The sequence below is a fragment of the Tachysurus vachellii genome, chromosome 12 (genome assembly GCF_030014155.1).
Source record: "Tachysurus vachellii isolate PV-2020 chromosome 12, HZAU_Pvac_v1, whole genome shotgun sequence".
NCBI lineage: Eukaryota > Metazoa > Chordata > Actinopteri > Siluriformes > Bagridae > Tachysurus > Tachysurus vachellii.
Genome location: NC_083471.1, coordinates 17,355,450 through 17,383,270, shown reverse-complemented (window position 1 = coordinate 17,383,270; position 27,821 = coordinate 17,355,450). Strand labels below are relative to the sequence as shown.

General features: G+C 37.6%; 3 protein-coding genes across 4 annotated transcripts; 2 read left to right on the top strand and 1 right to left on the bottom strand.

Annotated features, from left to right (window-relative positions):
• The first annotated feature begins 127 nt into the window (after positions 1-127).
• On the top strand, positions 128-7,908 carry LOC132854726 (tetratricopeptide repeat protein 16). Of its 2 annotated transcripts, none has more exons than XM_060883308.1 (13): positions 128-384; positions 811-965; positions 1,044-1,134; positions 1,223-1,366; positions 1,578-1,678; positions 2,072-2,201; positions 2,338-2,525; positions 3,100-3,377; positions 3,661-3,802; positions 4,276-4,441; positions 6,794-6,930; positions 7,050-7,200; positions 7,462-7,908. In XM_060883308.1, exons 1-13 carry the CDS (start codon positions 346-348, stop codon positions 7,585-7,587), a joined length of 1,848 nt encoding a protein of 615 aa, XP_060739291.1. In that variant the 5' UTR covers positions 128-345; the 3' UTR covers positions 7,588-7,908. The 2 variants fall into 2 exon arrangements, with proteins under 2 accessions (XP_060739291.1, XP_060739290.1); XM_060883307.1 differs by having other exon boundaries at positions 2,311-2,525; positions 7,462-7,907.
• Positions 7,909-11,267: 3,359 nt separating this feature from the next.
• mymk (myomaker, myoblast fusion factor) lies at positions 11,268-13,771 on the bottom strand. Its single transcript, XM_060883830.1, has 5 exons — positions 13,487-13,771; positions 13,015-13,129; positions 12,549-12,697; positions 11,831-11,947; positions 11,268-11,667 (listed from the first exon to the last, which is right to left on the bottom strand). Exons 1-5 carry the CDS (start codon positions 13,619-13,621, stop codon positions 11,521-11,523), a joined length of 663 nt encoding a protein of 220 aa, XP_060739813.1. The 5' UTR covers positions 13,622-13,771; the 3' UTR covers positions 11,268-11,520.
• Positions 13,772-17,407: 3,636 nt separating this feature from the next.
• Positions 17,408-27,718, top strand: adamtsl2 (ADAMTS-like 2). The gene is made up of 19 exons (XM_060884260.1): positions 17,408-17,568; positions 19,476-19,578; positions 19,764-19,906; positions 20,058-20,133; positions 20,303-20,405; positions 20,488-20,633; positions 20,825-20,948; positions 21,034-21,114; positions 21,309-21,484; positions 21,902-22,229; positions 22,854-23,199; positions 24,152-24,252; positions 24,355-24,481; positions 24,700-24,913; positions 25,178-25,333; positions 25,522-25,692; positions 26,005-26,181; positions 26,263-26,407; positions 26,574-27,718. The coding sequence occupies exons 2-19, from the start codon at positions 19,477-19,479 to the stop codon at positions 26,693-26,695; spliced, it is 2,838 nt and encodes a 945-aa protein (XP_060740243.1). The 5' UTR covers positions 17,408-17,568; position 19,476; the 3' UTR covers positions 26,696-27,718.
• The last annotated feature ends 103 nt before the right edge of the window (positions 27,719-27,821 follow it).

The following is a 27,821-nucleotide window of genomic DNA, read 5'->3' as shown; positions in this document are numbered from 1 at the left end:
ATTTTACATAAATAAAATTTATTTATTTATGTATGTATGTATGTACAGTATGTATGTTTAGGAAAAAAATTCGAACTTAGCTAAACAAATCTTTTAGGCTAACGATTCAGTACCGATACATGTACCGAAAGGAATCAGTTGTTCGTTTTACTACTCATTCCTAGTTCCCATAGCTACTATGTTGTGAAGAAGATGAACGGATTTTATTTGGTGTGAAAAAACTATAGCATAAAAATAGTTTAAATATAGTTTAAAACTATATTTCCCGTTCCAGACACGCCATGGGAAAAGTTATCTATTTATGAAGATTTTCTGCACATAATACTCTATAATAAAAGGCGAATTATGAGTTCAGGAAACATGAGTTCGAAAAACCTGTCTGAGGTTTGTATAAACAAATTGTGTACTGTTTCATTTATTATAATTATAATATAATATTTACAAACCTAAATGAAATTGTATGTAATATTACCCAATGTGTACTTTAAGCAAATGGCAGAGGGCTGTTTGTTTGTTTGTTTGTTTTCCTTCTTTGTCTCCTGTATGAGGTTAGGGTGAAAGGAGGATTTGTTTTATAAAATGTTTCCTAAAAATATTTCCCAGATGATTAAGGATCAAGAAATTATATTTAGTAAGATCAAAATTTAGTATCATTATCAGCTTTATATCATAAGAAATTTTACGGGTGAATTATTACAATTCTGTATGAATAAGATAGCTTGCTGTTACAACATACAAAAAAGAAAAAAGATTTTGCCATTTCTACTACAAGTTTAATTTTATTTTATGTTTATTGTTAACTTGTCTAAGATGGATGACTCAAATAAATCAGAGGCAAAATGCCCATCTCAAGAACCTGCAATTGAGAAACTCTCTGCCTCCAAAAGCATTTCCCAGACTTCAGAGGTCAAGCAGGACAGACATCTGAATGGTGACCTTATTATAAAGGACAAAGCAAATACTCAGTAAGCTTTTTTGTTTTCAAAGTTATTTTACAGCAACTTATTAATACTAGTATATTGACTTGGCTTTGTGTTTTGCAGTTATAAAGCAGGCATGAAGGCTGTAGATCAGCTAGAGTTTGAAAGGGCTGTCACTTGCTTCACAAAAGCCATAACACTACAAACAGAACAGGTAGAAACAAGACTGTAATAAGTATTAATACAGTCATATAATGAATATTTGGAATTATATAATTATTTAAAATTATTTTCCTGTGAAGTCTCAACTTTATGCAGCGAGAGCAGAGGCTTATCTTCAGCTGTGTGACTTCAAGTCTGCAGTCCTGGATTATAAGCATGTTTGTTACCTGGAACCACAGAAAAAGGCTTATTTTCATCGCCTTGCGTTTGTTTATTACCTGCAGGTAACTATGATGGATTTATAATCTAATATAGTAAAGCATAATATAATCTTGAATCATGTAAGAGGCATCATTGAATAATTTTTGATATTTGGTATTTATCTGAAAAAATGGAGATATGAAATTAGCTGTGATAGTTTAGAATAACCACTCTCAACATTGTCCAGACATTCAAGTTATGATGTAAGCTTGGATGCATTCTTTATACCAACAGGGCCAGTGTTATTGTGACCAGGGAATGTTCATTGAGGCTTTGGATTCTTTTGATAAAGCAGTTGAACTGAAGCCTGACTTTAGACCTTATCACATGAGAAGGTTTGTATACCCCTGAGCCACTTGTTCTGAAATCTTTGAGTAAGAAACTTTAGAAAGCTTAAAATATATATATATATATATATATATATATATATATATATATATATATATATATATATATATATATACATATATAATAATATATATATATATATATATAAATAATTTAGAGTGAGATTCTCAAGACATCTGACTTTATTTGTTATGTTAGGCTCACCCATCAGTAGGGGGAGCTGTAAGTCTATTAAAGATTCCTCCATTACAGTTGTTCTGAGCCTCCATTTAAGTTCTCTATCTTGATCCTAAAATGGGAGCAAAGTGAAATTTTGTGTGTATGTTGTACTTGGTGAATTCTTGTATCATAAATAAAACTCTCCATAAATCTCTCCGTAGCTTGGCATGTCTGACTGCACTGGGTCGTTACTCTGACGCTATCCGGCTGGTCACTAACTGGCTCAATAGTGAAACTCAATCAGCTGACCTCTTCACACTAAGAGCACGTTTACACCATCAACTCAATCAGGTCAAATATCTCCCTTCATTACATGTAAAGGAAAGTTTAAATATGAAGCAACAAAAAGGAAAAGCTTCTGTGTTATTAAGTTCATCTAAAGGTGACTGCTTCTCCTCAGCTCACACTATGTTACTATGACCTGAAGGCAGCTCTGAGGCTTAATCCGAGCTGTCTGGAGGCGCAGGCCTTGCTGGAGATGATGGAGAAGGGAGCCGAGTGCTCTCGCCAGCAGGCAGTGACTAAAGCTGTGGAGGGAGAGCTGTCTGATGCCCTGAGAAAGATTACCACAGCTCTAGAGCTGAACCCTGAAAATGCACAATATTACCTTTTTAGGTGAGGTGATACTAACACATCGTTTTAGTTGGGTTTGCCTAAGTCCTTCGTCACCATCAAAGTAACATATCACAAGATTACACAGGCTTGTATAGTCTACAATCACAGAAAAGAAATGTTATCTTAATTTAATGTCTAATTTTCCCATTAGCCTTCTATTGTGATATTGATCTACAAGTCAATATCAGTATGCTTATTATCATTTATTTTTATATTCTAAAGTTGAATTCTTAATTCTAATTGGTCAGAAAGTATTTTATTGGTATAACAACAAAATAGACAGTACTAGCTCAAAACACAATTTTATATTAATGCATCCATTATAAAATATTATTGTTTCATAATTTCAGCTATAATATCCAAATAAAGTAAGATTAATAAATGGATACGTTGATTCAAAAAGTTTATAAGATTTGATATGGTTAAGGTTTCAGCAGGAGAAATCCATGTAACATTTAAGTATTAACATTGATAAATGAAAAGAACTGATTTTGATTTGACATTTTCAAATAGTATCATACCCTGTCACATCCCTACACATATTATTATCTCTTGCAAATATATATCTTCACAGAGGGATACTGTACCGCAGACTGAAAGATTTCACTGCTGCTGTAGAGGATCTGATGCTTGCTGTGGAGTTCAGTGGTGATGGAGCAAAACATCCCGAGGGGGAAAAGCCGGAGGAGTCTAAGGATCTTGAACAAGATGCCCAAGTCCAACTAGTGCTCACTTACAATGATTTTGCGGTCCAGTGCTTCACCCAAGGCTTCTACAGCGAGGCCACCATGCTTCTCACGAAGGCCATCCATGAGCAGCGAGATGAGAGTGGGCTCTTTATAAACCGAGGAGGTATGAGTAATGTGGACACAGTGAGTTTAGATTTACAATGCATATTGGCTCTGTTAAAAGTCTTTCCCTAATTTCAGCCAATATGACATTTCTCAGTAGGAAATTTATATTTGATATATTTTAAAATATACTGTATTTAAATGCATTGACTGTTCACTATACATTACCGCATAATCCATTTTGATTACTTGAAATTCGTCACTTTTATTCTATTAAGATCAGGTTCACTGCCCAAAAGCACTGCTCAATTTGTATACTCATAACCATATTTCTCTTACTTCAGACTGTTTCTTTAGGCAGAAGGAGTGGCTTTTTGCCCTGGCTGACTATCAGCAGGCTGAGGAGTTGGACCCCCAAAATACAGTCATTTGGCTTCGTTTGGCTGTTATTCACAACACACTGGGCCTGCATAGTTATGAGAACCTGTAAGTTTACCTGGTCGATTGAAGTATTGGACAACATTGCCATCTCAAGCGTGGTAATGTTTAGCTTTGCTACCACTGTTGAATTCACCATTCAGAAGGTATAAATTAAATCTTAGAAATTCCAGCTCAGACAGTAGTGTGGCTGTAATTGAAATCAAGTTTCTATTAACGCTATTCTATTATTTTAGCATTTATATTTATCAGGCTGGTGTCAGGTAAAAGTTTAGTGTTTACAAATTGTTGTGGTCTAAGAGGAATTAAACACTTTAATTTTTTGGAAAATTATCAACTTCATGGTAGTAACACATCCAAGATACACATCCAAGTTGTTGACAGAATACCCTGGAAATAATTTATTATATAATGGGCATGTTAGTATTGAGAACCTATTGAAATATTATACACTGACTATTGTATATTCAATATGGCACTTATTATGGCACTTGCGGTTTTTTCTTGTATAATGTATGTAGGAATTTTCAGGAGGCAGCAGACAAGTTTTCTCTGGCCATCAAGTACAACCCTGGCATACCTCAGTACTATGGGAATCGTGTTAAGGCTCTTTTCAAGCTGCAGCACATGGAGGAGGCCACACAGGATGCTGTCTGTGCTCTCATCTTAGATCCTGCTAATAATGAGGCAAGTTCATCAGCGTTTGTTTATCCATGCAGACTGAAGAATAAGATTGTAAATTTAAGTCTGTAATTGTCCAGTGGCCCAACTGCATGAGAAACAAAATTAATGTTGCTCTATTCCAAGGGTTTGTTTTTTTCCCATTTTTCCAAAGCAACTGATAACTGACACAAGGCTTGAGAACCCAAAAGTCACATTTTGGTACTAGTGGAATCTGAAACCTCAACCTTCTGATGAGTAGCCCAAATCCTTAGTCACTGAGCCCCCTCTGCCATAAAGGTATCGTTACACGGGAGGGCGCATATTGGTGTTTGGTGGACCAAGATCTGATTTAATTTATACTTTTTTATGTTAAAAAAAAAAAAAAGTATAAATTAAATCAGATCTTGATCCACCAAACACCAATATAAGATCAGATCTTGATCCACTTGAAACACCAATATAAACATTTTAAAAAATGAATAAAAAACTTTAACAGTAATCAGATTGCATTGGTGTGCAAACCCTTATGCTGTGGTGCATGTGACTTTGCTCAGAATTAACCAGTCACTTTCAAACCATGGTAGATACATGTTTGGAACAAACAAGACAATCCTAATAATACCACCCTAAGGACACCATACATATGGTGAAGCATGGTGGTGGCAGTTTCATGCTATGTGTAATCACCTATCTTGGCAAAAACTGCAGACCTACTGGGGAATGACATGAAGAACATTGTATACAGGAGATTTCCATGCAGTTTGAAGTACCTGGAGCATAAACTTGCCAAATCAAGATGTGCTACAGTAAATTGATAGACCCTTACCTTACCTGAGTGCCGTATTACTAACAAATCATGCTTTAACAAAGTGTTATTTAAGGGCTATACACACTAATGCAACCAGGTTTTTGTTTTTTACTTAAAAGGTTCCTATTTGTTTTTTTTTGTTTTTGTTTTGTTTTTTTACTTTTTTGTTTGTTGCTATATTATTGCGAAGGTGACTAAAGTTTAATTTATCTTGGTTAAATTTTTTTTTACATAGCACAAAACTGCAACTATGTGGCCTTCATATCCACTGAATTGGCTGTATATAACAGTCTAGTATTACAAAGTACAGTAAGTGCATATTTATACTCATGTGTTTTTCATTTATTAGCTCGTTTAAGTTCTGTAAAGACAAACTAATTAATAAACAAATATGCTCTTTGTGCGTAAGTCTAATGACCCATTGCCAAGGGCTAGTGGGATTTGACCTCACCACTAAGATATCCACATATGAAATATGTGCACTGATAGAAACTTACCACTTTAATACCCCCTTTTAATGGCCTGCTCTAATTAAATTTCTCCTTGTGTCTGTTTAAGTCTTATCTTCAGAATTTCTGTCCATAGTTGTTACATTTTTTACTACTGAAGCACTTTGAGGAATTTGTTTAGATGTGAATATTTTTAAGATGCTCCTGTGTAAATCAGGATTTGTCTTGTAATGGTCTCCTCATCATCAAAAAAACAAGCAATTCAGCTTCACAGGCAGTCAAACTGCTGATGTCACCATGCTTCACAAATAAGGTGGTATGTTTGGATCATGATCAGTTTCTTTTTTCCCCTCCATACTTTCCTCATTCCATCACTCGGGTACAGATAAATCTTTGTCTCATCTATCCATAATATCTTGTTCCGAAACCCAACAGGTTTTTATGTTTTTTTATTTTATTATTGTTCTTTTTTTTTTTTCATATGACAGACTGGCCTTTTTATTCATAAGGCTTAATATTTTGGCTGTGTGGCCTTTAAGGCTTAATGTTTTGGCTATGTATATAAGTGATTTATTGTGATTTTCCAGCCTTAAAAAGGTCTGCTTTACTTTAGTCCTTATGTTGAAAGACAACATAAATAGAATCCAGATTCAAACTCCACATCTAGAAGAAATGCTGGACCTTCATTTAGTTCTCTTGTGTGAGGATTATGAGGAGCCAAAAACTCATTTACTCATGGTCCTTTGAAAGAAGAGGGTACAAAAGAACTACAGTATATGGAAAGTATGGTTCATCCAGTTGAAATGATCTTAAATTAAGTTGCCATTTTGTATTTTGACCTCAAAGAAATTGCTGGATTTCAAAATAGGTATAGAGCCAAATAAAGTGGTGTCACTGTCAACTGCAAATATAAAATAATGTTTGTTTAAGGACTTTTTCTGAGTACTGGCATGACGTGTAGTGTTATTTAAAAGTATATTATTAAACACTGAAAAGTAAGATTGAGCATTCTTGGTTAATATGTTGGAAAAAAAGAGAAAATGAAAGCAAACCTTATGCAGATGAAATGTGTATCAAATGTGTTATGTGGTGTGTGTTATTCTGAATGTCTGTGGGCAGCTCGTCCCTCTGCTGCTCAGACTTTTCCCAGGCTGCTCTCTGTCAGATGTCATATCCAGTGGCATGGCTCAAACAGCCAAAGCTCGGCTGATGGAAAGGATCCAGTCCTGGAAACTAGCAAGCTTTCCTGTGTCAAGGTGGGAAAGGGATTTCTTTGGTTTACATGAGCATATTCACACAGAATTGTTGCTGTATTCTGTGCCACCATGGCATAATTCATTGTGGTTACCTGTAACTGCTGTCTCCGCATTTTCAGGCTCTCCGATAAGCTAGAGAGGATGGTCCTTAGACATGACACTGACAGCCAGCTGAAAACAGGCTTAGAAAGGGCCTTAAGCAGAGCGAATGTGAAGGGGAGATTTAAACCTGTTGAATACTCTCAAGAGTTAATCAGGAGCAAGGAAAAGGTATTCCAACTGAATGACCAGCCATCTAATTGTTAGTAATGGAAACTAAATAAACACTGCCTGATTCTACTCAGTAGCACAGGTGAATTTTTAAAATAACAAATTATTTCCATTCCTTCTTATTTTTGCATTTGCATTGCTAATTGAATACCCATTCAAAGATGAGAAAATATAACCATAATACATTTTAAAATGAATTCTGTGATACAGTTATAGAATTCATTTTAAAATGTTTTATGGTTATGTCATTTTTTTTACCAGGTGAATGAAGTAGTGAAGAAGCTCCTGCATCAGAGGCAGTCTCTAAGTTACACTGGACCTCGTATTGCTCCGATTTGCATTACACACAATTCGGAGCTGGCAGCTCGCACTTTGAAGCATCCGTAATCCTTGGGGAACTTTGGAGGCATGGGCTTTAACTGCTAATGACATGTCTGAAAGTAAAAGTAGTTACACTGGCTTCCATAAAATGTTTGAGCCTTATGCATGAGTTTAGCCTGAAACAAAGCTGGACATGGATGAATCCAGTTAGAGTCTTATAGTGTGTAGGTGCTTATTTTTTATTTTACTTGACTGCAGTATAAAAGGATTATAGCACTCTGATTGAAAAGTACTTACCAAGTTACCAAGTATTTGTAAACTACAATGTTGGAAAAGAGTTTGCTTCCCAATTCAGGTAATACAGAGTGAACTACAAGCACAAAGGACTACACCAAGCCTCATGGTCTCTTGCTATTGTGTGTATGATTATAATAATGTTTATGGTTCTTTGTTGTCTTTTGCCTAAGTAACCCTGTTTGCATGTCACAAATAATGAAAATAATTAATAAATGATCATATCCTGCAACTGTCACTATCTCTGCTGTCTAATGAGGTGTAGATGAACAACATGAGGTTTTATAGAAAAATTTGTGTCACACACCATAAATATATCCATTTATAGTTACTAGTTTTTAATAGTGTGGGAGGTCTGCCTACATAAGAGCTGTAAAAAGTTGTTGCCTCATCTGCTTCATTTTTTTCTCTTTTCAAATTAATATGGCAAAAATAAAACATATTTTGCCATATTACTGAAAAAACACAAAATGCAAAGCCTTCTGTCCTGATGACAGTGGTGTCCCATGGTGGAAGATATGCTGAATGCTGAAAAGTTCTGAGTGTCAATAATTATATGTTTATTAACCACGTTTTAATTAATTTATTATTACAGATTTTACAGGTTTGTGTGAATGAGCTGTTGCACTCAAAACAATTATGTTAAAATTAGGATATTATAGAAACAATATTAACAAAGACAAAGTAAAGCAATTCATTGCAGTATAATTCTTCATCTCCTGTTACTCTCCTGGGCTTGCGAGATTTTATATAATGAACATTTTGTTGTGCAAACTGAGCTAAATAAATGAAAAGTGCTCCTCAGAAAGCTGTGTGGTTATAACAAAGCCGCACAGTGTTTGAGTCTCCATACATGTTTGTTCAAGGGGAGGCATTTGTAGAAAAATGACCTAGGTTTTTGGAAGATCATTCCTTAATTATGCTTGGTCTATGGGTAGCTCAGTGGGTAAGTACAGTTGTGAGAGGTCTTGTTTTGTTCAGAGCAGCTGTTCTTCAGCGGCTGGGAGAGCAGCTGAGAGAGAGGAGGGGGATGTAATGTCTAGAAACACCCCAACAGCTGATCCCAAGTCCCTGTCAGAGACTACCATACAACCTCAAACAAATGGTGCAACACATATTTTGAGTCTCTGGAGGAGATCCCTAGACTTTTTGGCACAATAATAATGGAGCATCACTTATCATACGGTGTCTGTAATTCAGATATTTTTATGCCCTTATCCAAGATGATAGCATTCTTCTCTGGAAAATGCAGACATCAGTTATAATCTGTAATTGACCATCCTGTGCAGTCCAGTCACTGACAAGGGGACTGAACAATAGTGCAGCTGTCAGAAGAATAAACCACAGAGTTCATGGGACTTAATGGGCCTGCTGTGTGCAGTCAGAAGTTGGGCTTGTTAAAATTCTCTTATAGACTTTGACGATAGCTTGTAGTACAGAAGCTAAAATACTAGCAAAATCATTTTGGATGTTATCGTTATTGCCAGATTCCATCAAAAATAGTGTCAGTTAAAAAGAGATAAAGGCTCTGCACTGTCCACAATATTTTAAACTGGAAGAGAGAAGTACATAAGCACATTCATCAAAGGCTAACATGGATAATCTTGTATGATAGTCAGTTAAGGCATGGATGAAAGCTCTGGCTATTGAAGGTTGGCTTGCAAAGCTTAAGAACTGTTCCAGCTCAGTGCATCCTGTCTGCCAGCTCAAGTCTCCATCATGTGCTTTAAGCAGGTGTACCCATCAGATGGTATCAAATTTAAGTTGTCATCCAGTGTGTGTGCAGCAAATGTGTGGGGAAATGATTATAGGAAAGACTGTTTAAACATACAAAAAAACAGATAGATGGGTTAATAGTCAAATGATTGAACAATTAAAAAGGACTCAATTCATAATTTGTCTTTGCATTTAAAACAGTATAAATACATGTTGTTGTTTTTTTTTTGTTGCAGTTTTTAAAGAAATAATCTGGTAGTTCATTGCAAGCTTCTTGGAGAACGATTCTTCTGTGTCTGCCGTTAAAATCCCAGACTGCTGTAAAGATTTATTTTTAAATCAGAAATGTGATCTACTTTACTCAAATATTTAACAAGCATTTATAGGTAATGCTAATTACTATATACTATAAGAATTCTTTCTTTTCTACTAACTTGTCAATGCAGATAAAATATATAAAATAGGAATATAAGACAAAATGTAACAAAAAATGTAGACTTTTACACAGTACTTTATGTGTGAGGGCTTAAACCACAAACAAAGTGGTTTTGAACAGACAGTAGCCATAAAAGAGCTCAAAAGTGCTTCATACTGGCGTAATAAAAGAGTCAGGTTACTCTTTTTGGCAGAATCGAGACTTGCAGCCAGGATAGACAGGAGCTGGCAGCTTTTCCCCAGACAAAAACACCTTTCTTTGGGCACATGAGCCAGTGGCCTGGCCCACAGTCAAAAAATGCTTTACGGACCTAAATTTCATTCACATTTGGCAGGAGACTGTTTTGTCTAAAACATGTCGCGTGCGTTTGTAATTTTTGGATAGTGTTAGGAGTAGGCTAATGGATCAAGCCTAAATGGATGGAAATTTGACAGATGACGAAAAGTGAAGGGGATTACTACTCAGGTTTTTATTTGCCCTAAACCTTTAGGATTGTGTAGATTAACTGTCTTGAGCATCTTGTAAATAAAACAAAATACAAGCTATGGAAAACATTTTAATTAAAAATAAACAGTCACAATGCAACTGACCATTTTTAGTAAAAAAAAAAATGAAATTGCAGCCTTAAACTAGTAGTGGCATTACAAAAAATAAATATATTTACACAGTTGACATACTACATAATACATTAAAAAAGGCTCTCAAAAAATGCTCCTGGTACACTGGAATAAACACACTACTTTCCACCTGCTGCAAGACACATCTGCATGATTGTTTGCTTCTTGTTCCTGGAACATTTCAGTTTATATCAGCTGTGTTCAAATGGCTGATGTACCAAATGACATGGCAATAAATATGAAGAATAAGATTTGGTTGTTTTTTTGGTTCTGCTATTTTTCAGCATTTTTAACTGCATTTAATGGCCATTTCTCTTAGAGAAATGTAGACAAGAAATCTCTCCTGAGGTACATCTTAAAAGACAATTTATTCATTCTGGAGAAATAAAATGTCTGCTATGTTTCGCGACTCGTAAACTTTCCAGCTGGACATCAGCCGTCTTAGTAACCCTATGACTATCTGTTTTTATACGACCGCTTCATATGTCTACAAATTTGGAGGCAAAGCCTTTAGTAGCCTTTTGCTCTAAACTTTACAAGGGCATCCTTTCAACATTAAATTCTGTGTTGTGGTACGTGAGTATGTCGCCCCACACATTCTTGGCTTGCCTGAAGGTCATATAACTGTCCTCACTGTTGGATTGCTGGTAGCAGACATCTTTTCATGTTACATTGTGCGTGGCTGGGAGTGGTGAAATGGAAGGCCAGGTCTGCATACCCGCTTCCAGGGCTTTTGGGGTGTCGTCCAAATAGTACGAGCATTCGCTTTTACTGGTGATTGCGATGTCTATGACCAAACCAGTCAAAAAAAAAATAAAAAAATACAGTTTAGGATTCAACAGTTAATGCTCAGTAAATAAGTATTTTGTGCACCACTATTTAACTAAAACCATGCTTTCTAGCACTACTGCTAAAAGAAATGAGTTTCAGCATAAATCATACACAGCAGCAGAGTGTGTAGCAGTTGAGTTTGGCTGCATTGCGTCCTGTCCCTGCATAGCGGTTCTTCTTCGGAAGCAGAAGTACGATGGAAACAGCCAATGACAGGTGGTAAAAACTGTGCACATAAGCATAGTCCCACTCCTGTAGAAACAAAATGAAGGTTATTGCCACAGAATTACATTATAAATGTGTGTGTTATTTTTACATATTATTCAAGGCTGAAAAATAATATTCTGGGTGTATATTGGAGCCATAGAGATTGCTGGCTTAATAAGCAGAAACAGTCAGAATTAGTATTTATTACCTCAAAATAGAAGCGAAGCATCAAAGCCAGGGCTCCAAAGCAGCATCCTGGTCCCACTTGCTGAGTATACACACTTTTGTCTGGGTACAGGCCCTTTTTTTCTTTCATTTTTTGTAACTGGAGCAAAAAGAGGACAAAGTTTGTAATCGTTACAATTTCATGGTGGAGCATCTTTAAGAGCAATGGCTGGAAAAACTGACTGCTTGAATAAAGTGTCTGCAGCAGTTATAGCTGTCATAGTGTCTGTATTTTTTGATGTATCGTGTAATGAATTTTAAGTTATCGTGAGAATTATTTGCACATGAAATTTTCCTTCAAAATAAACCTGGTTAGGTTTTAGCCATTTTATTCACTTTCATTGTTGTTGTTGAAAGCTGGGTGTCTGGAAATGTTTGAAATGTACTTGAAATGTGAATGGGATGTGGCAGCTCAGTGGTTAAGGTGTTTGACTACTGATTGGAAGGTTGTGAGTTTTAGGAAGGTTCCAGGACCAGCCTGTTGCCACTGCTGAGCCCCTGAGCAAGGCCCTTAATCCTCAATCGATCAGTTGTATGAGATCATATTGGATAAAGGTTTCTGCCAAAAGCTACTACCAGCAATTTAATTTTCATTCTGAGCAACCTGAATGGAAAAAGGTACCACATTTGCAGCTCCTATCACATATCACACATTCAGAGTTCATGAGCAGCATCTGCAATTGTCCTTTTCTTTCTCTCACCCATTTCACTGTGATCATGAGCACAGCTGTACCAATGGGGCCAGAGTAGATCCCGTAGCCCCAGCGGTCCTGGTATATCCTCACAGCAGAGGTAAGCACTCCAAACATGGTGAGCGTTGAACGCTTAGGCTCTTCGAAATCTCCTAGAGCTGTATGTCCGTGGAAGAAAAAAAATGAGTACACACTCTTCACACGACATGCTGGAATCCCAGACATAAACACATGTCATTTTGTTAGGATGACTCTCAAAAATTAATATTCACTGTCCACTGAAATTGGAACGGTTTGCCAGATTCTTGAAAACTATGACTTTTAAAGTACTCATACAGGTGTTCAGGCTTATTCCAAACATAATATTTACCAGTTATTAGCTCATTTACGTATCAAGATCTCTATTGAATGAACCTATACACATTTTAAATCTATTACAAAAAAGCATTTTGCGTCCTGAGACATTTACACTTACCTAATAATGTAACCCAGATAGAGACTGATGTTCCATAAACACTGAAGTATTCCAAAATCTCATATTTCATGAAGCACAGAACAGACAGGCCTGGTCCATCACATGCATGATAAATCTAAAATACAGAAAACCTTCAGATATTTTGTAAAAGAACTAATGCCTTTTTTCCTCAAAGCTAAACTGGTTTACTTACCATTTTGGAAGAAAATAAACTATATAGTGTCAAACATATTAACTTTTTACATATTAACATATAAACCTTTTAAGATATTAATGTAAAAATATCTTAATGGCCATGTATTTGGAATGTACACATACACATGCATTCAAAGACAAAATTGTCATGTTCTACAAAATTGTTTAAATGAGTTAATACATGAAAAAGACAATTTATACTCTTTACTATGACAAGAATAAGTTGTTACTAATTTCTAATGTCTAAAATAGGATAGAAAGCCTATGGGTCTCTTACCGATGTGAAGAACATTGTAAAGAAGTAAACCATGGCCTCCATGTGGAAGCCTCTTTTTGCAGCAACACTGGCTGCAGGCAGAAACACCAAACTGCTGATGGTAGGCAGCAACATCTTAGCAATAAAGCCTCCCATTTTTCCTGATATAAACCACCCTGAGAATAACCAAGTTAAAGAACACTCAGGAGAATTTCCACTTGTGAGTTTCCCAAGCCATTTAATTTGGAGATATGGCAGAGATTGGAGAGCTGTCCCTCTTCATGCACATACACTCACGGACCTACAGCTGACTCTCCAGCGGACCTTTAAAATTTAAATGGCTCAGAGAGCAGCAGAAGTGCCCTATCATACATGTGCCCTATCATCAGCTGAGCAGCTGTTGGTGTACAGCAGTTTCAGAGGCCACACAGTCCCTTGCTCTCACTATGTCACACATTTTTGAAATTGTAGAAAGTAAAAAGGAGTGACACAAAGCAAAGACATTTGTGGTAACACATTTTGAGCTACAGCATCTTAACACAGTCAAAACATCATCCTTAATACATTCCAAGGCTTCTTCATGGTTAATGGTTAACTTCAAAATGAATACCTTCATTCTTTTCTACTTCATTGGTCAGTATAGGCGCTCTTAGTCATGTTGATCCTCCTGGGTGAATCAATCCTTAGCGGCGGTTATAGAAACAACTGTTTCTTTTGGGTTATTGATGTTGGCCATGCAACAGTAATCCTCAGCACCTGTATGCGTCACTGCTGCCCTTTTGACGTGAATGTGGTTCGAAGGGTTTAAAGAATGTGATTTGTTTAGGAAAGAAAGATGGTCGAGTCTTGTGAACTCAAGCAGATCTACACAGAAGAATCTTCAGATCTTCACATCTACAGAAGGCATATTTTCAGCAAGCGCAGTTTACAATATTATTGATTATACCATTTATTCATCCTTGATTAGCGAACACTAAAATAAATATTTAATGATATAGCATCCCACAAAGGAAAACCCGTGGCTGAATAATAATTACTGCATTGCGGATAGTTTTACTATGCCAAATTATTATCCTGACACACCCTGTTGTCAAGTCTCTTTAATCTTCTTAATTTGGAAACTTTGCTTTTTTCATAAGACTCAAATTCTTCTTCCACACAGGAATTCCCAACAGTATGAAGAGTTCTAATTTTGTCACTTCAAGAGAGAGAATACAGCTATGAGCTTCATGGTTCGTCACAGTTGCGCTCTGCCCCTCTGCAATCAGCTGTCACACCTGCCTTTGGGATACAAAGAACACAGTGTTGTGAGGGTGTATGGCCCACGCCTTACATTCCCTAAGCAGCTTTCTAAATCTATATCTCATGAAAGTAGCTGGCTTTTTTGAGGCGTATGGATAAGACTGTGTCATTTTGCTCTTTCCCTTTCCAAATTCTCTCACATAGCAAGTGTTTTGTGGGGTCATAGGTTGCTGAAATTGGAGAATAATTACTTTCACTTTAAACTTTGCTGCTTATACTAAATTTATACATCCTGTTTTTACTTCTTAGCTCATTTTCAACTTACAGTACATTTTGCTTTCCGGAACATAGAAGATATCTGAAACCTAACGGTTAGACTGATAACAGTATTTTGACAAACCGATCTAAACTAAACTATGTGTAAAATGCTATCAGCTTTTAACATGTTATTATATATGTATGGATTTAACATAGCATATGTTAAATAAAAGCTATACCTTATTTCTGTGTTTTGGGTGAAATTATACCATAGAGGCAGGCATTTCATAAGAGGAATAGTTATCATTGTCTTTGCTTGAGCCACTTTTTTTTTTTATTAAGGACAATATCACAAATTGTATGTGTTTATCTAAAATATTCATGTGATTAGAAAATATAGCAAAAGTACCACAATTGCTAACAAGGAAACAATTCAATTCAATTTCATTTGTATAGTGTTTTGAACAATAGAATTTGTTGGAAAGTAGCATTCCAGGAATACATAAATTCAGGATATGAATGATGAATTTTATCTCTAATGAGCAAGCCAATGGTGACCAAACAAGGTCATCTGAGGGACACCAGATAGTGTGATTATAAATAAAAATCTCCCAATAACTGAACAGAATGGTCAAAAATTACAATTGCATAACAGGACAATTCACAAGTCTGTTAACTTCACAACAAAATAAAATTAAATATTAACAGAAATATGCCTGTTTTTCATCTCTCATGACCTTTTACCATCAATGTTAAAAAGAATTATGTTTCAGCTGCTTTTTTGTTTTGCTGTAGCAAGGGATCAAAAATCATAAATCAATGTTTGGACCTATATATTAGACCAATTATAGTTAGTTATATAGACAAACTTGGTTACAGCAGACTGATGTGCATGAAAAAGGAATTATGGTTCTTAGGTATGTGTTTTATATTGTAACTGTAATAGGCATGGTAAATAAAAAACGTGCATGATCTTTTCGCAGTTGCTGAAATTTGTCTAACAGAATAAACATCCTTTACAATTTTCCTACAAATTGCTAAAAAAATATGTTGATGATTGTTTACTCCAATAAACCGGCTCAACGGTGGAATTTGCTTCTCATAGCACTCTATTGTTAGAGGAATTTGATGGCTATCAGTGTATATAACTAATCATATAATACAAGTTAACTTGTAGGTTGTGGTCTGGCTTAAGAAGTAGTAGATTAATAAAAAAATCACATTAATGGTGAAGAAACTCTTTTGTATTTCCTGTTATGTGTTTAGAACCAAAAGGTCCAAAGAGCATTTTTGCAACAAATCACACACACACACACACACACACACACACACACACACACAAACACACACACATAAACACACACACACACACACACACACACACACACACACACACACACACACACACACACACACACACACACACACACACACACAGTCCTACACACTCCATGTGTTTGCCGCCTCATAATTTGGGGTTTTTTAAAAGAGCGACCATTTCTCCAGACTTGCAGACTGTGCAAATCTCCTGAACTATGTCTATCACCATACAGATCTGCGGTCTGAGAATGGTGCTTGATTGAGCTTTTAGTGTAGCAGAGCGTCCCTAATGCACAGAGCAGACACAGGGGCAACCAAGAGAACATGTGGTCTTTATATATGCGTCACACTCAGGCATGGTGGTCTCGGTTATCAGCCTCAACTGGCCAAGCCCTCTCTCCCATGCTCCTTATTTATTGTGTTGTATATGTAATAAATTACTTTGTACATGTCTAAATGTATATACTCATTATATATTACTATCTATATATAATTATATGCACATGGACCAATATTGATTTTTTTAGCACTTCAGTTTGTATAAATTTACATTTAGCATATACCTATGAGATTTTGTTGTCACCTTTTCTTCATTAACTTTTGTCTCTTCAGGCTATTCTGTCATCTTTGCTGGCTTGTAATGAATGGACTCCTTCTGTCTTCAGTCATGTGGCCAGGTGAAATGAATGGGTCTATCTGGAGGGGAGCAGCCATGGTTAGGGGTAGCATACAGATTAAATGTTAGCAGGAGGCTGGGAAGATCCTGATATGAGACAGAGAGGCCAAGGAAAGGGGGTTACGAATGGACTGCTGTGATGCAAAAGGGTGTTGAAGGGCCAGAGGAGGAGGGGAGGGGTGTTGATCTGTGGGAAACGACGACTTCCTCCCTGTCTGTCTGTGAGCCGAGCCCAGTCTGGCAGAAACTCATGGGGCTAGGGCTGTGCTTCACAGCTCAGCAGTGGTAGCAGCCCTCAAGCTTGGCACTAGCAGGATGAGTGCTTTTCATGTGGGCGTTCCTGTGCACTGCCACTCTCTGGCTAGAAGGGGAAAGTGAGGGTGGGCGGGTGTTATGGCAGAGGGGATGGAAGAGAAAGAGGGAGAGAGGAGAGAGAAGGGAGGGGGTGAGAGGAGGGATGCAGATGTACACCTTACCTTCCTCACAAGACACATCCTCAGAGCACACTGTTACAGACGTATACTGCCACCACTACCACCACCACCACCAACACCACACACACACTGCCCAGCCACTTCTCAGCTCCACTACAGCCCAAGGACTACAGGTAGGAACATGGGGAAATATTTACTGACTGTGTTTGTGTTTGCCCATGTATATTAATAGAGGAACTTTTTGAGAAGTGACAACTAATCTAGAAAGAGTAGACACTTGGTCCACAGTAAAGCAAATCCAAACAAACAGGGTTGACATTTCTGTAGCATTGCTTTGCTGATGTAACACACTGTATTGGAGCAGGGGTTTCTGTAGGGTGAGCTACTTTTTATGTGTGCACAGGGCAATATAGCCATATAGTCATATAGCACATTTAATATGAATATAAAATGCAGTAATGTTGTATCAATTAATGTAAGTATGTCATTGTCTTAGTGATTAATAATTATTGCTGTCATTTTCAATTAGAAATGTAAAATTAGTGAGGTATGTGGCCTAAACCAAACTTAGATAAAAGTTTTCAAATAAATGTGTTGCATTACTAATTTACTGAATTGTTGAAATTATTATTTTAAATATTTCAAGATACAAGATTCTTTACTCATCATCCCTTGTGGTGCTAAATGAGTGTGATTTGTATCTTAAGACAGCAATACAATCAATTTTCAATGTTTCATCAGCTTTTGTTTTGAGTAATAATTAGCAGAAAACTCTAAGATAACAACAGATATAAATAAAAGTTAAAAAATTCAATTGTTTTATAGTTAATGAAAATGCATTATGAATGAAATCCATAGGTAATGATTCTGTGGAATGTGTCAAGTAGTTTACTGTAAAATTTCATCCAATAATTCCAATAATTTCCTAAAACTTAAAACTTATTTCCCGGACCCAGCAGGCATTGTTCAGATTATTTAACAGTTAAATAAGTTTAAGAAAAATCATAAAACATTTACATCTTGTATATCTTTTGACATATTTTGTAACATTCATCTTTGTGCTAAACCAGACACAGCATATGGACCAGTGTACAAATGAACAATTCAATAATTTTGGGGGATCAATTTTGTAGCCTTGAGATGTTCATAAAATTTGGGAAACTTCTTCCGTCTATTGGCCTGAATCACTCACTCACTAGCAATTGAAAAATGAATGCCCTGCTGATTTTACCCTTTGGGGCTGCAGAATTAAAAAGCAAGAAAGAACTGCACTAAACCTGGTGAGAAAAAGTGCTTCCAGAAAAGGATGATTCTTCATTCAGCCTCTAGGCCAGGACTTGCTCCCTTAGTTCCTCTCCCTTGAGGGAATGGTCCTGCTGTCTGTCTGCTGCCAGGAAAAAAACACCTCCCCTTCCCCTTAGCAGAGGCCCAAGAGAGGGATTGGGGGATCCTGTGTTTACACTCCTCTATGGACTGAGAAGCCCAGAGGAGGAAGGTCTGTCTCAGCAGCCGTGGGCTTGCTGAATAGATCTGTGGGAGACTGGTGTTTTGGCGAGTTGGCTGAACTCCAGATGTGTCTGGGTTGGGTAATGAACTCCAGGTGTTGCTGTGGGTAGTTTAAGACACCTGTCACCAATGTTTAGTGCCAGAAAAAGCCAGACTGCAAACTGAGCTAGACGATCTGTATGCTTATTTTAAGAAACCAACCTAAATAGAAGCAAAGGCCTGATGAGGAGACTGAAACTGATTGAAAATAGGCACATGAGGTTTTTTCACCAAAAAATGTTGTCAGTATGTCATCTGTTAGCTTGGTGCCTACAGCCACCAAAACAGGTAATTACTCACTATAGCAAGAATTAGACACTGAGGTGATGAAAATTCTCAAATAACTTCTGCAGGTTTCAGGTACGCCTATTAATTATGCTGCCCCAATTCATCCCTGTCCTGTGTCAAGGCTAAGAGTTTAGGTACAAGACAGTTTTCTGACAGTTAAGTGTAAACGTGTCTATAGTCAAGTAATAGAACTAATATTGCTGCTGTTTTGGAGTCATTTTCTTTTCCCACATTTTCCCACACACAGGATGAGGACCTGGTCAAGGGCCCAGTGTGCAGAGTGCTCTGTGGTCCTCCTGGGTCTCATAACACTGGTCTTTTCTTTGGGGAACATCTCAAGTAGAGTACAGGTTGGTAATGACCTAAAATGTTCATTTTGTTCAATGTTTAAAGTTTATTTGCATTTTAAAGTTCAACAAATGTCTTAAAATTAATATGATTGTAGCAGTATACAGGCTTTTAAAGGTTGTATTCAGCAAAGAGTCTGGCTTCCAATTTTCACTTGCTTCCTGAACAGACTCTTTCTTTGTGGCAGGATGAGGGTGTAGCCTCTAACAGTCTGGAAGACGGACTAGAGGTGACTACTTATTGGTGGGGGGAATGGGCAAAGTGGACAGCCTGTACACGCACTTGTGGAGGGGGGGTCATGTCTCAGGAGAGACACTGTCTTAAGCAAAGGTCAGTGGATTCCATACAAACACTACTTTAAATAAAATTTTCAAGCACTGCCTGACTTTTTTTTTGTATGATCTGATTTTTATGCATTTGTTCAGAGATGCTTAAAATGTAATTTAAATAATCTTATCACGCCTAACTCTTTCATTTAAAGAAAGAGAACAACAACTGGTAAGGACAACATGACATGCACAGGGAGTGCAAAAAGGTACCATCTCTGTAATACAAAGGTTAGTTCTTGCTATCTGTCTTGCTTTTCCTTTGAAACACAATATGCATTTGAACATCAAAAATACAAGACGGACACCCTAATAGGGCTGGTGATTACAGCTTGATTATATCAACGAATAAATGACCTACCCATCATGGACATCATGGAGTCTGGACTGTGATTTTCAGGATTGCCCATCAACTGGAAGGAGTTTCCGAGAGGAGCAGTGCTGGTCATTTAACTCTCAGGTGTTTAATGGAAAGAACTACCACTGGAAACCCCTTTACCCAGGTACTTGCCATTAGAAAGAGTACACATTTTACAAATGCATGCTTAAGCTCAAAGACCAAACACTCAATTTGTATTTCTATAGATGACTACGTTCACATCTCCAGCAATCCCTGTGACCTTCATTGCACTACATCAGATGGTCAAAGGCAGCTGATGGTACCAGCCCGTGATGGAACTTCCTGCAAGTATAGCAATTACAGAGGAGTCTGTGTAAATGGCAGGTGTGAGGTAAATATATAGACCTCAAGATGATGTTACTGAACAGCTCCAGGATAGATAATTATCCAATATGAAGGATCTAAACAATAATTATTAAGGAACACCCCTTCAAGGCTCTACTTATCAAGTCATGGGTCTATCAAATAGCTTGCAAAGTTTTTGAAACATGTTATGTTTCGGTCTTGTATACCTCTTTGCAGCCTATCGGATGTGACGGCATCCTCTTCTCTCCCAACACATTGGATAAGTGTGGAGTGTGTCAAGGAGATGGGAGCAGCTGTAGTAGGATAACTGGTAACTTTCGCCGTGGATCTTCCAGCCTTGGTAAGGATTCCCAGACACCTCATTTAGAATAAAAAGTCACCTCAAAGACATGACGCTATGAACACATTTTTTTTCTTTTTTCCAGGATATTCCTTTATTACCCAGATCCCTGAGGGCTCATGGGACATCCAGATCATTGAGAGAAAGAAGTCTGCAGATATACTGGGTGTGCACCTATAAAACCAGAGACTTTTTTTTTATACAAATGATTATGAATAAAATGATGACTAAGATAGTTTGTAAGCAAAGTGTGATGTGATTCTTCTTATCTTTAAAACAAGGAAAATGGGACACAATTTACTTTAACTACAGGTATGACTGCCACTGAACAAAGTTTGGATTAACATAATTGTTTTACAGCTGTGACAGATCAAGCAGGAAACTTCTTCTTTAATGGTGCCTACAAGGTGGACAGCCCTCAGAACTTCCATGTGGCAGGCACGATCTTCAAGTACCGGAGGCCCACCGATGTGTATGAGACGGGGATTGAGTACATCGTGGCGAAAGGGCCCATCAATCAGCCCATCAATGTTCTGGTACTGTAGCTGCGGTCCTTCCTCCCGCCGCCAAGGGCCCCTGGGTAATCTCACTTGGCTAGCTGACCCTGCCTTTGTCTTAATGTGGGCCACAGATGCTATGGCTCATACTGAAAAAGCTGTAACAGTGTCATACATTGCCCCTGGAGCAATGGTCCCGAAAGTGAGTCTTGTACTGGCATATGAAATGACCTTAAGAAGACTTGAGTATTTGACTTGTACTGGTTAAAACTCCTGCGGCATTTTCATATTGTCTTCTGTATGGACAGCGGAGATCCTGTTAATGGTTCCTTATAATAACTGCAAAGGATTATACATGAGAAGCGTTTATCCTGGAACATTTATTAAAAATATTTACACTTTTATGGAATCTTTGTTTCCCATCTTAATTCTGCTTCTTATCTCCTTTATTCCAAGGTTTGGAACCAGAACGGTCGCAACCCTTATATCACCTACGAGTACACAGTGATGCGTGACCCTCTTATTCCAATCTCCCAGCCACCCACTTACACTGGCTCCACTGGAGGTTCTAGCCATCAAGTTTCCATGGAGATCAACAATGTGTCACCCCATAATGAGACTGTAAATGACAAGTCTGTACCAGAAACACAAAGGAAGCAGGTGAGGATGCAGAACATTGGGCCTGCAGCAGTAGATAAACCTGGTGAGGAGACGAATGAAGTATATGAGGACACAGCTACTGTAGACTGTGACCAAGATGCTCCAAAACCCCCACATTATCAAGGTAGGATTTATGTATAATATTGGTATATTCATTAAAGCTAGATGACAATGATCTGTGATGTAAATGGGAATACTAACAACTAACAAATAATTGGTTTACATATATATATATATATATATATATATATATATATATATATATATATATATATATATATATATATATATATATATGTAAACCAATTATTTGTTAGTTGCTTTGTATATAGCTTTGACATACTGTCATAGTAGCATTATGTAGTTCAGTTTCAGTGTTGAATGCCAAGTAGCCCAATAGCCAATTGTCATTGTCCTATAACTGTGGTAGGGTACCATTCTGCCCTCTTTGTTCCTCGACTAGTCATAATTCCAGCTACCACAACCTCATTGGAAAGAGGGCAGCCAGTAACTCTGAGGTGGTCCTCTCAATTGCCAGTGCCAGTTTACTCTGGAATGCCTTTTGATTCAGTCTCAAATACTGTGAAAGTCTGAATATTTATTTTTAGAAAGGATCTATTTAACATTGTTTGTAGTAATTTTTTAGCCATTCTCTGTCTTTCTCCAGTTACCATTATATCTTCAAGCTCATATAATCAGTAATGCTCTATTCCTAATGCATGTCTTTTATAACGTTTTGTCTGCAAAGATGGAAACAGCAGCTGGTCAAGTGGAGTGGTTGCCCCAGGTAGTGTGCCTGCAAGCAGACCTGCAGAAGAGATGATGGATTCTGCAAATTTCATATGGAGGATGTTTCTTGCGCGTTGCACACTGCAGGTTAACATTTCTACAAATCAGCTTCTTAGTGAGAGAGAAACCCTCATCTCTGAAGCAGAGCCAGCCGAGTTAGACTACATCAGCTCAGAGCAAGGAAACCTCAATGGTTCATTTCTTGAGCTCTCTCTAGGCCGCCGGCGAAACGAAACAGGAGATCTTTTTCAGAACAGGACACTAATTACCAGCTCGAGGAATGGCAGCCGTAGCAATCGCACTAGGTAAACGTAATCATGAATCATGTATCTCTCATCTTTATCTCAAATCATTTTGGACAGGATTGTGTTGTATACCTTATCAAGATTTTTCAGGATCTAGAAACCTTTGGGTTGTAATATTTCATTAGTTTTTAGACCATTCATAATCCAGCAAGATCACATGTGCCAGACGAACCTTGTAATTTATAGAACCTGCATTGTAGCCCTCTCTAACAGACATGAAGATATGCAGGATAACTATGCTCATATCTATGCTCATATGGGACAGTCCAGCTCATAGGGAATGGAATGTGCTCTAGAGTCTCCTCGGAGTCTCCTGCTTTTTTACACTCTTTGAGACATTCAAAGAGTGGTGAGGAGAGACAGCCAAGTGGAGGGCTGGTGGGATTGCATTCCATCATATTTATAATTCATGTTGGGTTTCTTGCAGTGTCCAAACACCGCTTCACCAGCCTCTCTGCCAAAGATTATAAAACACATCACATGACACACCCTTTCACACACTTAAAGGAAAAGAGATCCCAGGCGAGGAATGAGATAGAGGCAGATAGATTAAGAGTGAAGTAGTAGTCTTTCAGAGGGAAATGATTCATGGTGTTTTGGTATTTATGGGAACAGGGCAGCTTAGAGCACACAATGACCATGCTAGTCAGTTAAATTTTCAGGAGTCATAAAGGTTATTTTTAGTTTTAATTTACAGGAATCACAGGGTTTTATTTTTGGCTCTAGTTTACAGGAATCACAAGGTTTTGGTACGTTTTATACCATATAGTAGTTTATTTTTCATGTATAATATTCAGGCAATGAGAATTAAAACTGTGGTTGATTTCAAATTACAACTTGGTATGAAAACATAAATAAATAATCATTTCTTGTTTGCATAATATATGATGAAACAGCTAATACTGATCGAGACTGAGATATAACCATGGATATCTTGATCCCAACCACACAGGAGTCAACAAAGGGTTACGGGGAAGAACAAACTGAGTTCTGCAGATATGTATCGTTGGAAACTGTCTTCTCAGGAACCATGCAGCATGACATGTTCAATAGGTACTATGCCATGCATCCACACCAGTATGTGACATGCTATTGGACATGTTAAATGGGTTTCATTTTCATTTAAATGTTATTTGCTATTCTTTTTGGTAATAGGTGTGACAAAGTCCTTTGCTATGTGTGTACGATATGATGGTGTTGAAGTGGATGACTCTTACTGTGACACTTTGACTCGCCCTGAACCGGTGCATGATTTCTGCATTGGAAGGGAGTGCCAACCAAGGCATGTATGCCATTCTAATTAAAGCATGCACTTGAGCACAACGAGGGTACTCTTCATATAACTCCAGTATTATGGCAAATTTCATATAGATTATATTTGTACAATAGCAATGTTACATTCTTTTTACCAATAGTTTCTCAAATGAACAGAGGCTAACTATAAATGAAAGCTAATGGTGCTCAATCGCTCTGGCATCACATCACTTTTCATGCCTGCAGGTGGGAGGCCAGCAGTTGGAGTGAGTGCTCACGGACCTGTGGTGAAGGTTTTCAGTTCCGGCTAGTGCGTTGTTGGAAGATGCTGGCCCCTGGCCTGGATAGCTCAGTCTACAGCGATCTGTGCACAGATGCTGAGCTAGAGCGCCCTCCAGAGCGAAGGCCATGCAAGAGCCCTACCTGTGGCCCACAGTGGGAGATGGCTGAGTGGTTAGAGGTGGTTCAAAAACGACTTGAATAATACTACAACTATAGCATTTATTTATTTATTCAGTTAACAAACTGAATGATCTGTGATTGCATGCCTTAATACATAAAAGAAAAAATCCAGAAGGCTACTGTAGGCACAATTTTTCTTTCCTTAATCTTAGGCTCTTTACTTGTGTGCTTGCACGAAGAAGGTTGGAGGAAAGTCATCCTTTTTGTTGCTTTTATTATTTATAGTTAGCACATAGCACTAAGTTGCCATTTTTTTGTACAGTGCCCAGCAAAATGTGGCCACAGAGGTTTAGTTACTCGTGAGGTCAGATGCTCAGATGAAATCAGGCCCTGTGATGAGATAACTCGGCCACCATCATCCAAGAACTGCACTGGTCCACCCTGTGATCGCCAATGGACAGTCTCCATGTGGGGCCCGGTAAGCTTCATAGAAGAGCAGTCAAGCAGACAGACATAATTTGCCAGCATGGTTATATTTCAGTTACTATAGTTACATCACAATAAGATACTTTGAACTGCACTAAAATCTTTTTAACATGATCGTAGTTTATAGATCTTATGCAAATATATAGAATTTTGTTGTCTACTGCTGTAAATGTTTTCCAGTGCTCAGGTCCATGTGGGCAGGGGAAGATGGTACGGCATGTGTACTGCAAAACCCCAGAGGGTCGTGTGGTGCCTGAATCTCAGTGTCCACTAGAGAACAAACCATTGGCCACTCATCCCTGTGGAGATAAAGAGTGCCTACCACACTGGCTGGTTCAGGACTGGGAAAGGGTAAGCAACTGAACTTAACTAAAGTTCAAGTAAATTGAGCTTCTTAATGAGTCTCAGGGCTTTGTCCAAATGTCAATTTGGGTTTATATCTATAAATTGTGGGTTACCGCCTAGATTCTTTCTTTCCTTGTTTGTTAAGATGGAGAGCTCATTAGTGTAGGTGGTGTTTTGTAGAGTTGGAACAAATACTTATAGACATTCTCATGAAATTCTGGGAAGCCAAAATTGCATAGAGAAATGGCAAATAACTCATTATGGGTTATACTCAGAGATGTATGCGAGCCTTTTCTCAAAGTAAAATTCTCACTTCAGTGCAACACAACATGTGGACGTGGTGTAAAGAGGAGGACTGTATTATGCGTCAGCATCACAGGTGGCAAGTTTCAAATCCATGAGGATGAGGAATGTGATGCTAGCAAGCAACCAGGAGATGAGGATACATGCTTTGAAAGGCCTTGTTTCAAGTGGTATACAACACCGTGGTCTGAGGTAGTGGCATTTTAATTGGGAATAATGATGTGTATGTATATTGATTGTATATTACAACTTTGGCTGTAACTTGAATTACAGTGCACCAAGACATGTGGTGTGGGAGTGAGAATGAGGGATGTAAAATGCTACCAAGGAAGAGAACTTGTTCGTGGATGTGACCCTCTGACTAAGCCTGTTAACAAACAGGCCTGTGCATTGCAACCTTGCCCCACTGAACCACCAGGTAAACCTAAAAGTGAAATGGACTGTGCTCTTGCACTTTATGTTTTGTTAATACTTTGCTTGCTGACTGTAGGCTAAGGGCTAGACTGGTTTTACCTAGAATAACTGTAGTTCTTTGAAAAGGTAACTGTCTAATAAGGTGTGTTGATGGCTGATTTCCAATACAGATGACAACTGCCAGGATCGTCCCAGCACCAACTGCTCTCTGGCAATTAAAGTCAACCTTTGCAGTCACTGGTATTACAGCAATGCCTGTTGCCATTCATGCAGAAATCAACGTGCCACCTAGTTTTTCTCACAGGGGAAAAGGTCAATGCACTTAAATCAGGACCATTGGGTAATAGGCAAAAACTAGATTTTCATGATGGAGGCATTTACTGAATATCTATTATCCACATACAGTGGCAAACATCTGGAGTCTTAGAATGTCTTGGTTTACTAATTAATTCTCTCTTATTTTTAAACTAGGTATATTAAACTACCATTGATGTCGGTATTTTAGTAGCAATGTCTGTGTTATGACAAAGTCCTACAACTGTGGGATACATTTAGGAAACTTTAAATTATTTTGATTATTGTTCCAGTCCTTAAACCATAATTATAAAGCTTGAGCATATTTATGATCCATCAAACTGGCAGTGATGATTGTCAGTACTGAAAATAATCTTGGCCTTAAGTTTTGTACATTCAAATACAAACTGGCACTTTATCCACTGCTAGTTACAATGCTCTGCTGGTTCCTTGGTATCTGATTTAATGGTTACTGGACCATTGCTTTTCTATTGTTTATTTATTAGTCAGAGCAGGTGTTTGGTTGAATATTCCATGTTCTCCACTCATTCTGACTGTTTTTCTGCAGTCAGCAGCTGTTTTTGGCAGTAGGGAAAAACAAACACCATTTTTACTTGATTCTCCTGAGACGTATTATGTGTAATTGACTGTGACCGGGCACTTGAACATGTAATATTTTAAACTGTATGCATTTATGTATTGCTTTTTTTGTGGCACAGTCCAGTTATTATAATATACATTGTTGTTACCTCAGTGTAAAGAAACAGTTTTAAAAAATAATACACATCGTAATTTTATTGTAGAAAAAACTGCACATTTTGTTACCTCTCAGAGCATGATAAATAAGATTCCATTTCTAATCCAACCATATGCAGTATTTTCCACATCCTGTAAAATCAGGCATATTAAAGTTCTTACTTTTAAAAGCTTGAATAAAACACAATAACTTTTGACAGATATTGAAATAACTGTCTTGGCCAATTTAAAATAACCACTGCAGTTACTCAGTAAGTGTAACAACATTCAGATCATTCTACCCTCAATGTGACAGATTGTAATATGATGTCTACTGCCATTCCAAAATTTTTCACTTTTGCCAAAGTGGTGAACAGTTATCTGAGTGA

Coding starts and splice junctions, on each gene's coding strand:
- LOC132854726 (XM_060883307.1), top strand. CDS start 346: ATGAGTTCAGGAAACATGAGTTCGAAAAACCTGTCTGAG. Junction 966..1,043: donor AAGGACAAAGCAAATACTCA/GTAAGCTTTTTT, acceptor TGTGTTTTGCAG/TTATAAAGCAGGCATGAAGG. Junction 1,367..1,577: donor CGTTTGTTTATTACCTGCAG/GTAACTATGATG, acceptor TTATACCAACAG/GGCCAGTGTTATTGTGACCA.
- mymk (XM_060883830.1), bottom strand. CDS start 13,621: ATGGGAGGCTTTATTGCTAAGATGTTGCTGCCTACCATCAGCAGTTTG. Junction 12,698..13,014: donor TATCTGGGTTACATTATTAG/GTAAGTGTAAAT, acceptor ACGGACATACAG/CTCTAGGAGATTTCGAAGAG. Junction 11,948..12,548: donor TCATGATCACAGTGAAATGG/GTGAGAGAAAGA, acceptor TTTTTGCTCCAG/TTACAAAAAATGAAAGAAAA.
- adamtsl2 (XM_060884260.1), top strand. CDS start 19,477: ATGAGGACCTGGTCAAGGGCCCAGTGTGCAGAGTGCTCTGTGGTCCTC. Junction 21,115..21,308: donor GAAGTCTGCAGATATACTGG/GTGTGCACCTAT, acceptor ATTGTTTTACAG/CTGTGACAGATCAAGCAGGA. Junction 25,334..25,521: donor CAGTCTCCATGTGGGGCCCG/GTAAGCTTCATA, acceptor AATGTTTTCCAG/TGCTCAGGTCCATGTGGGCA.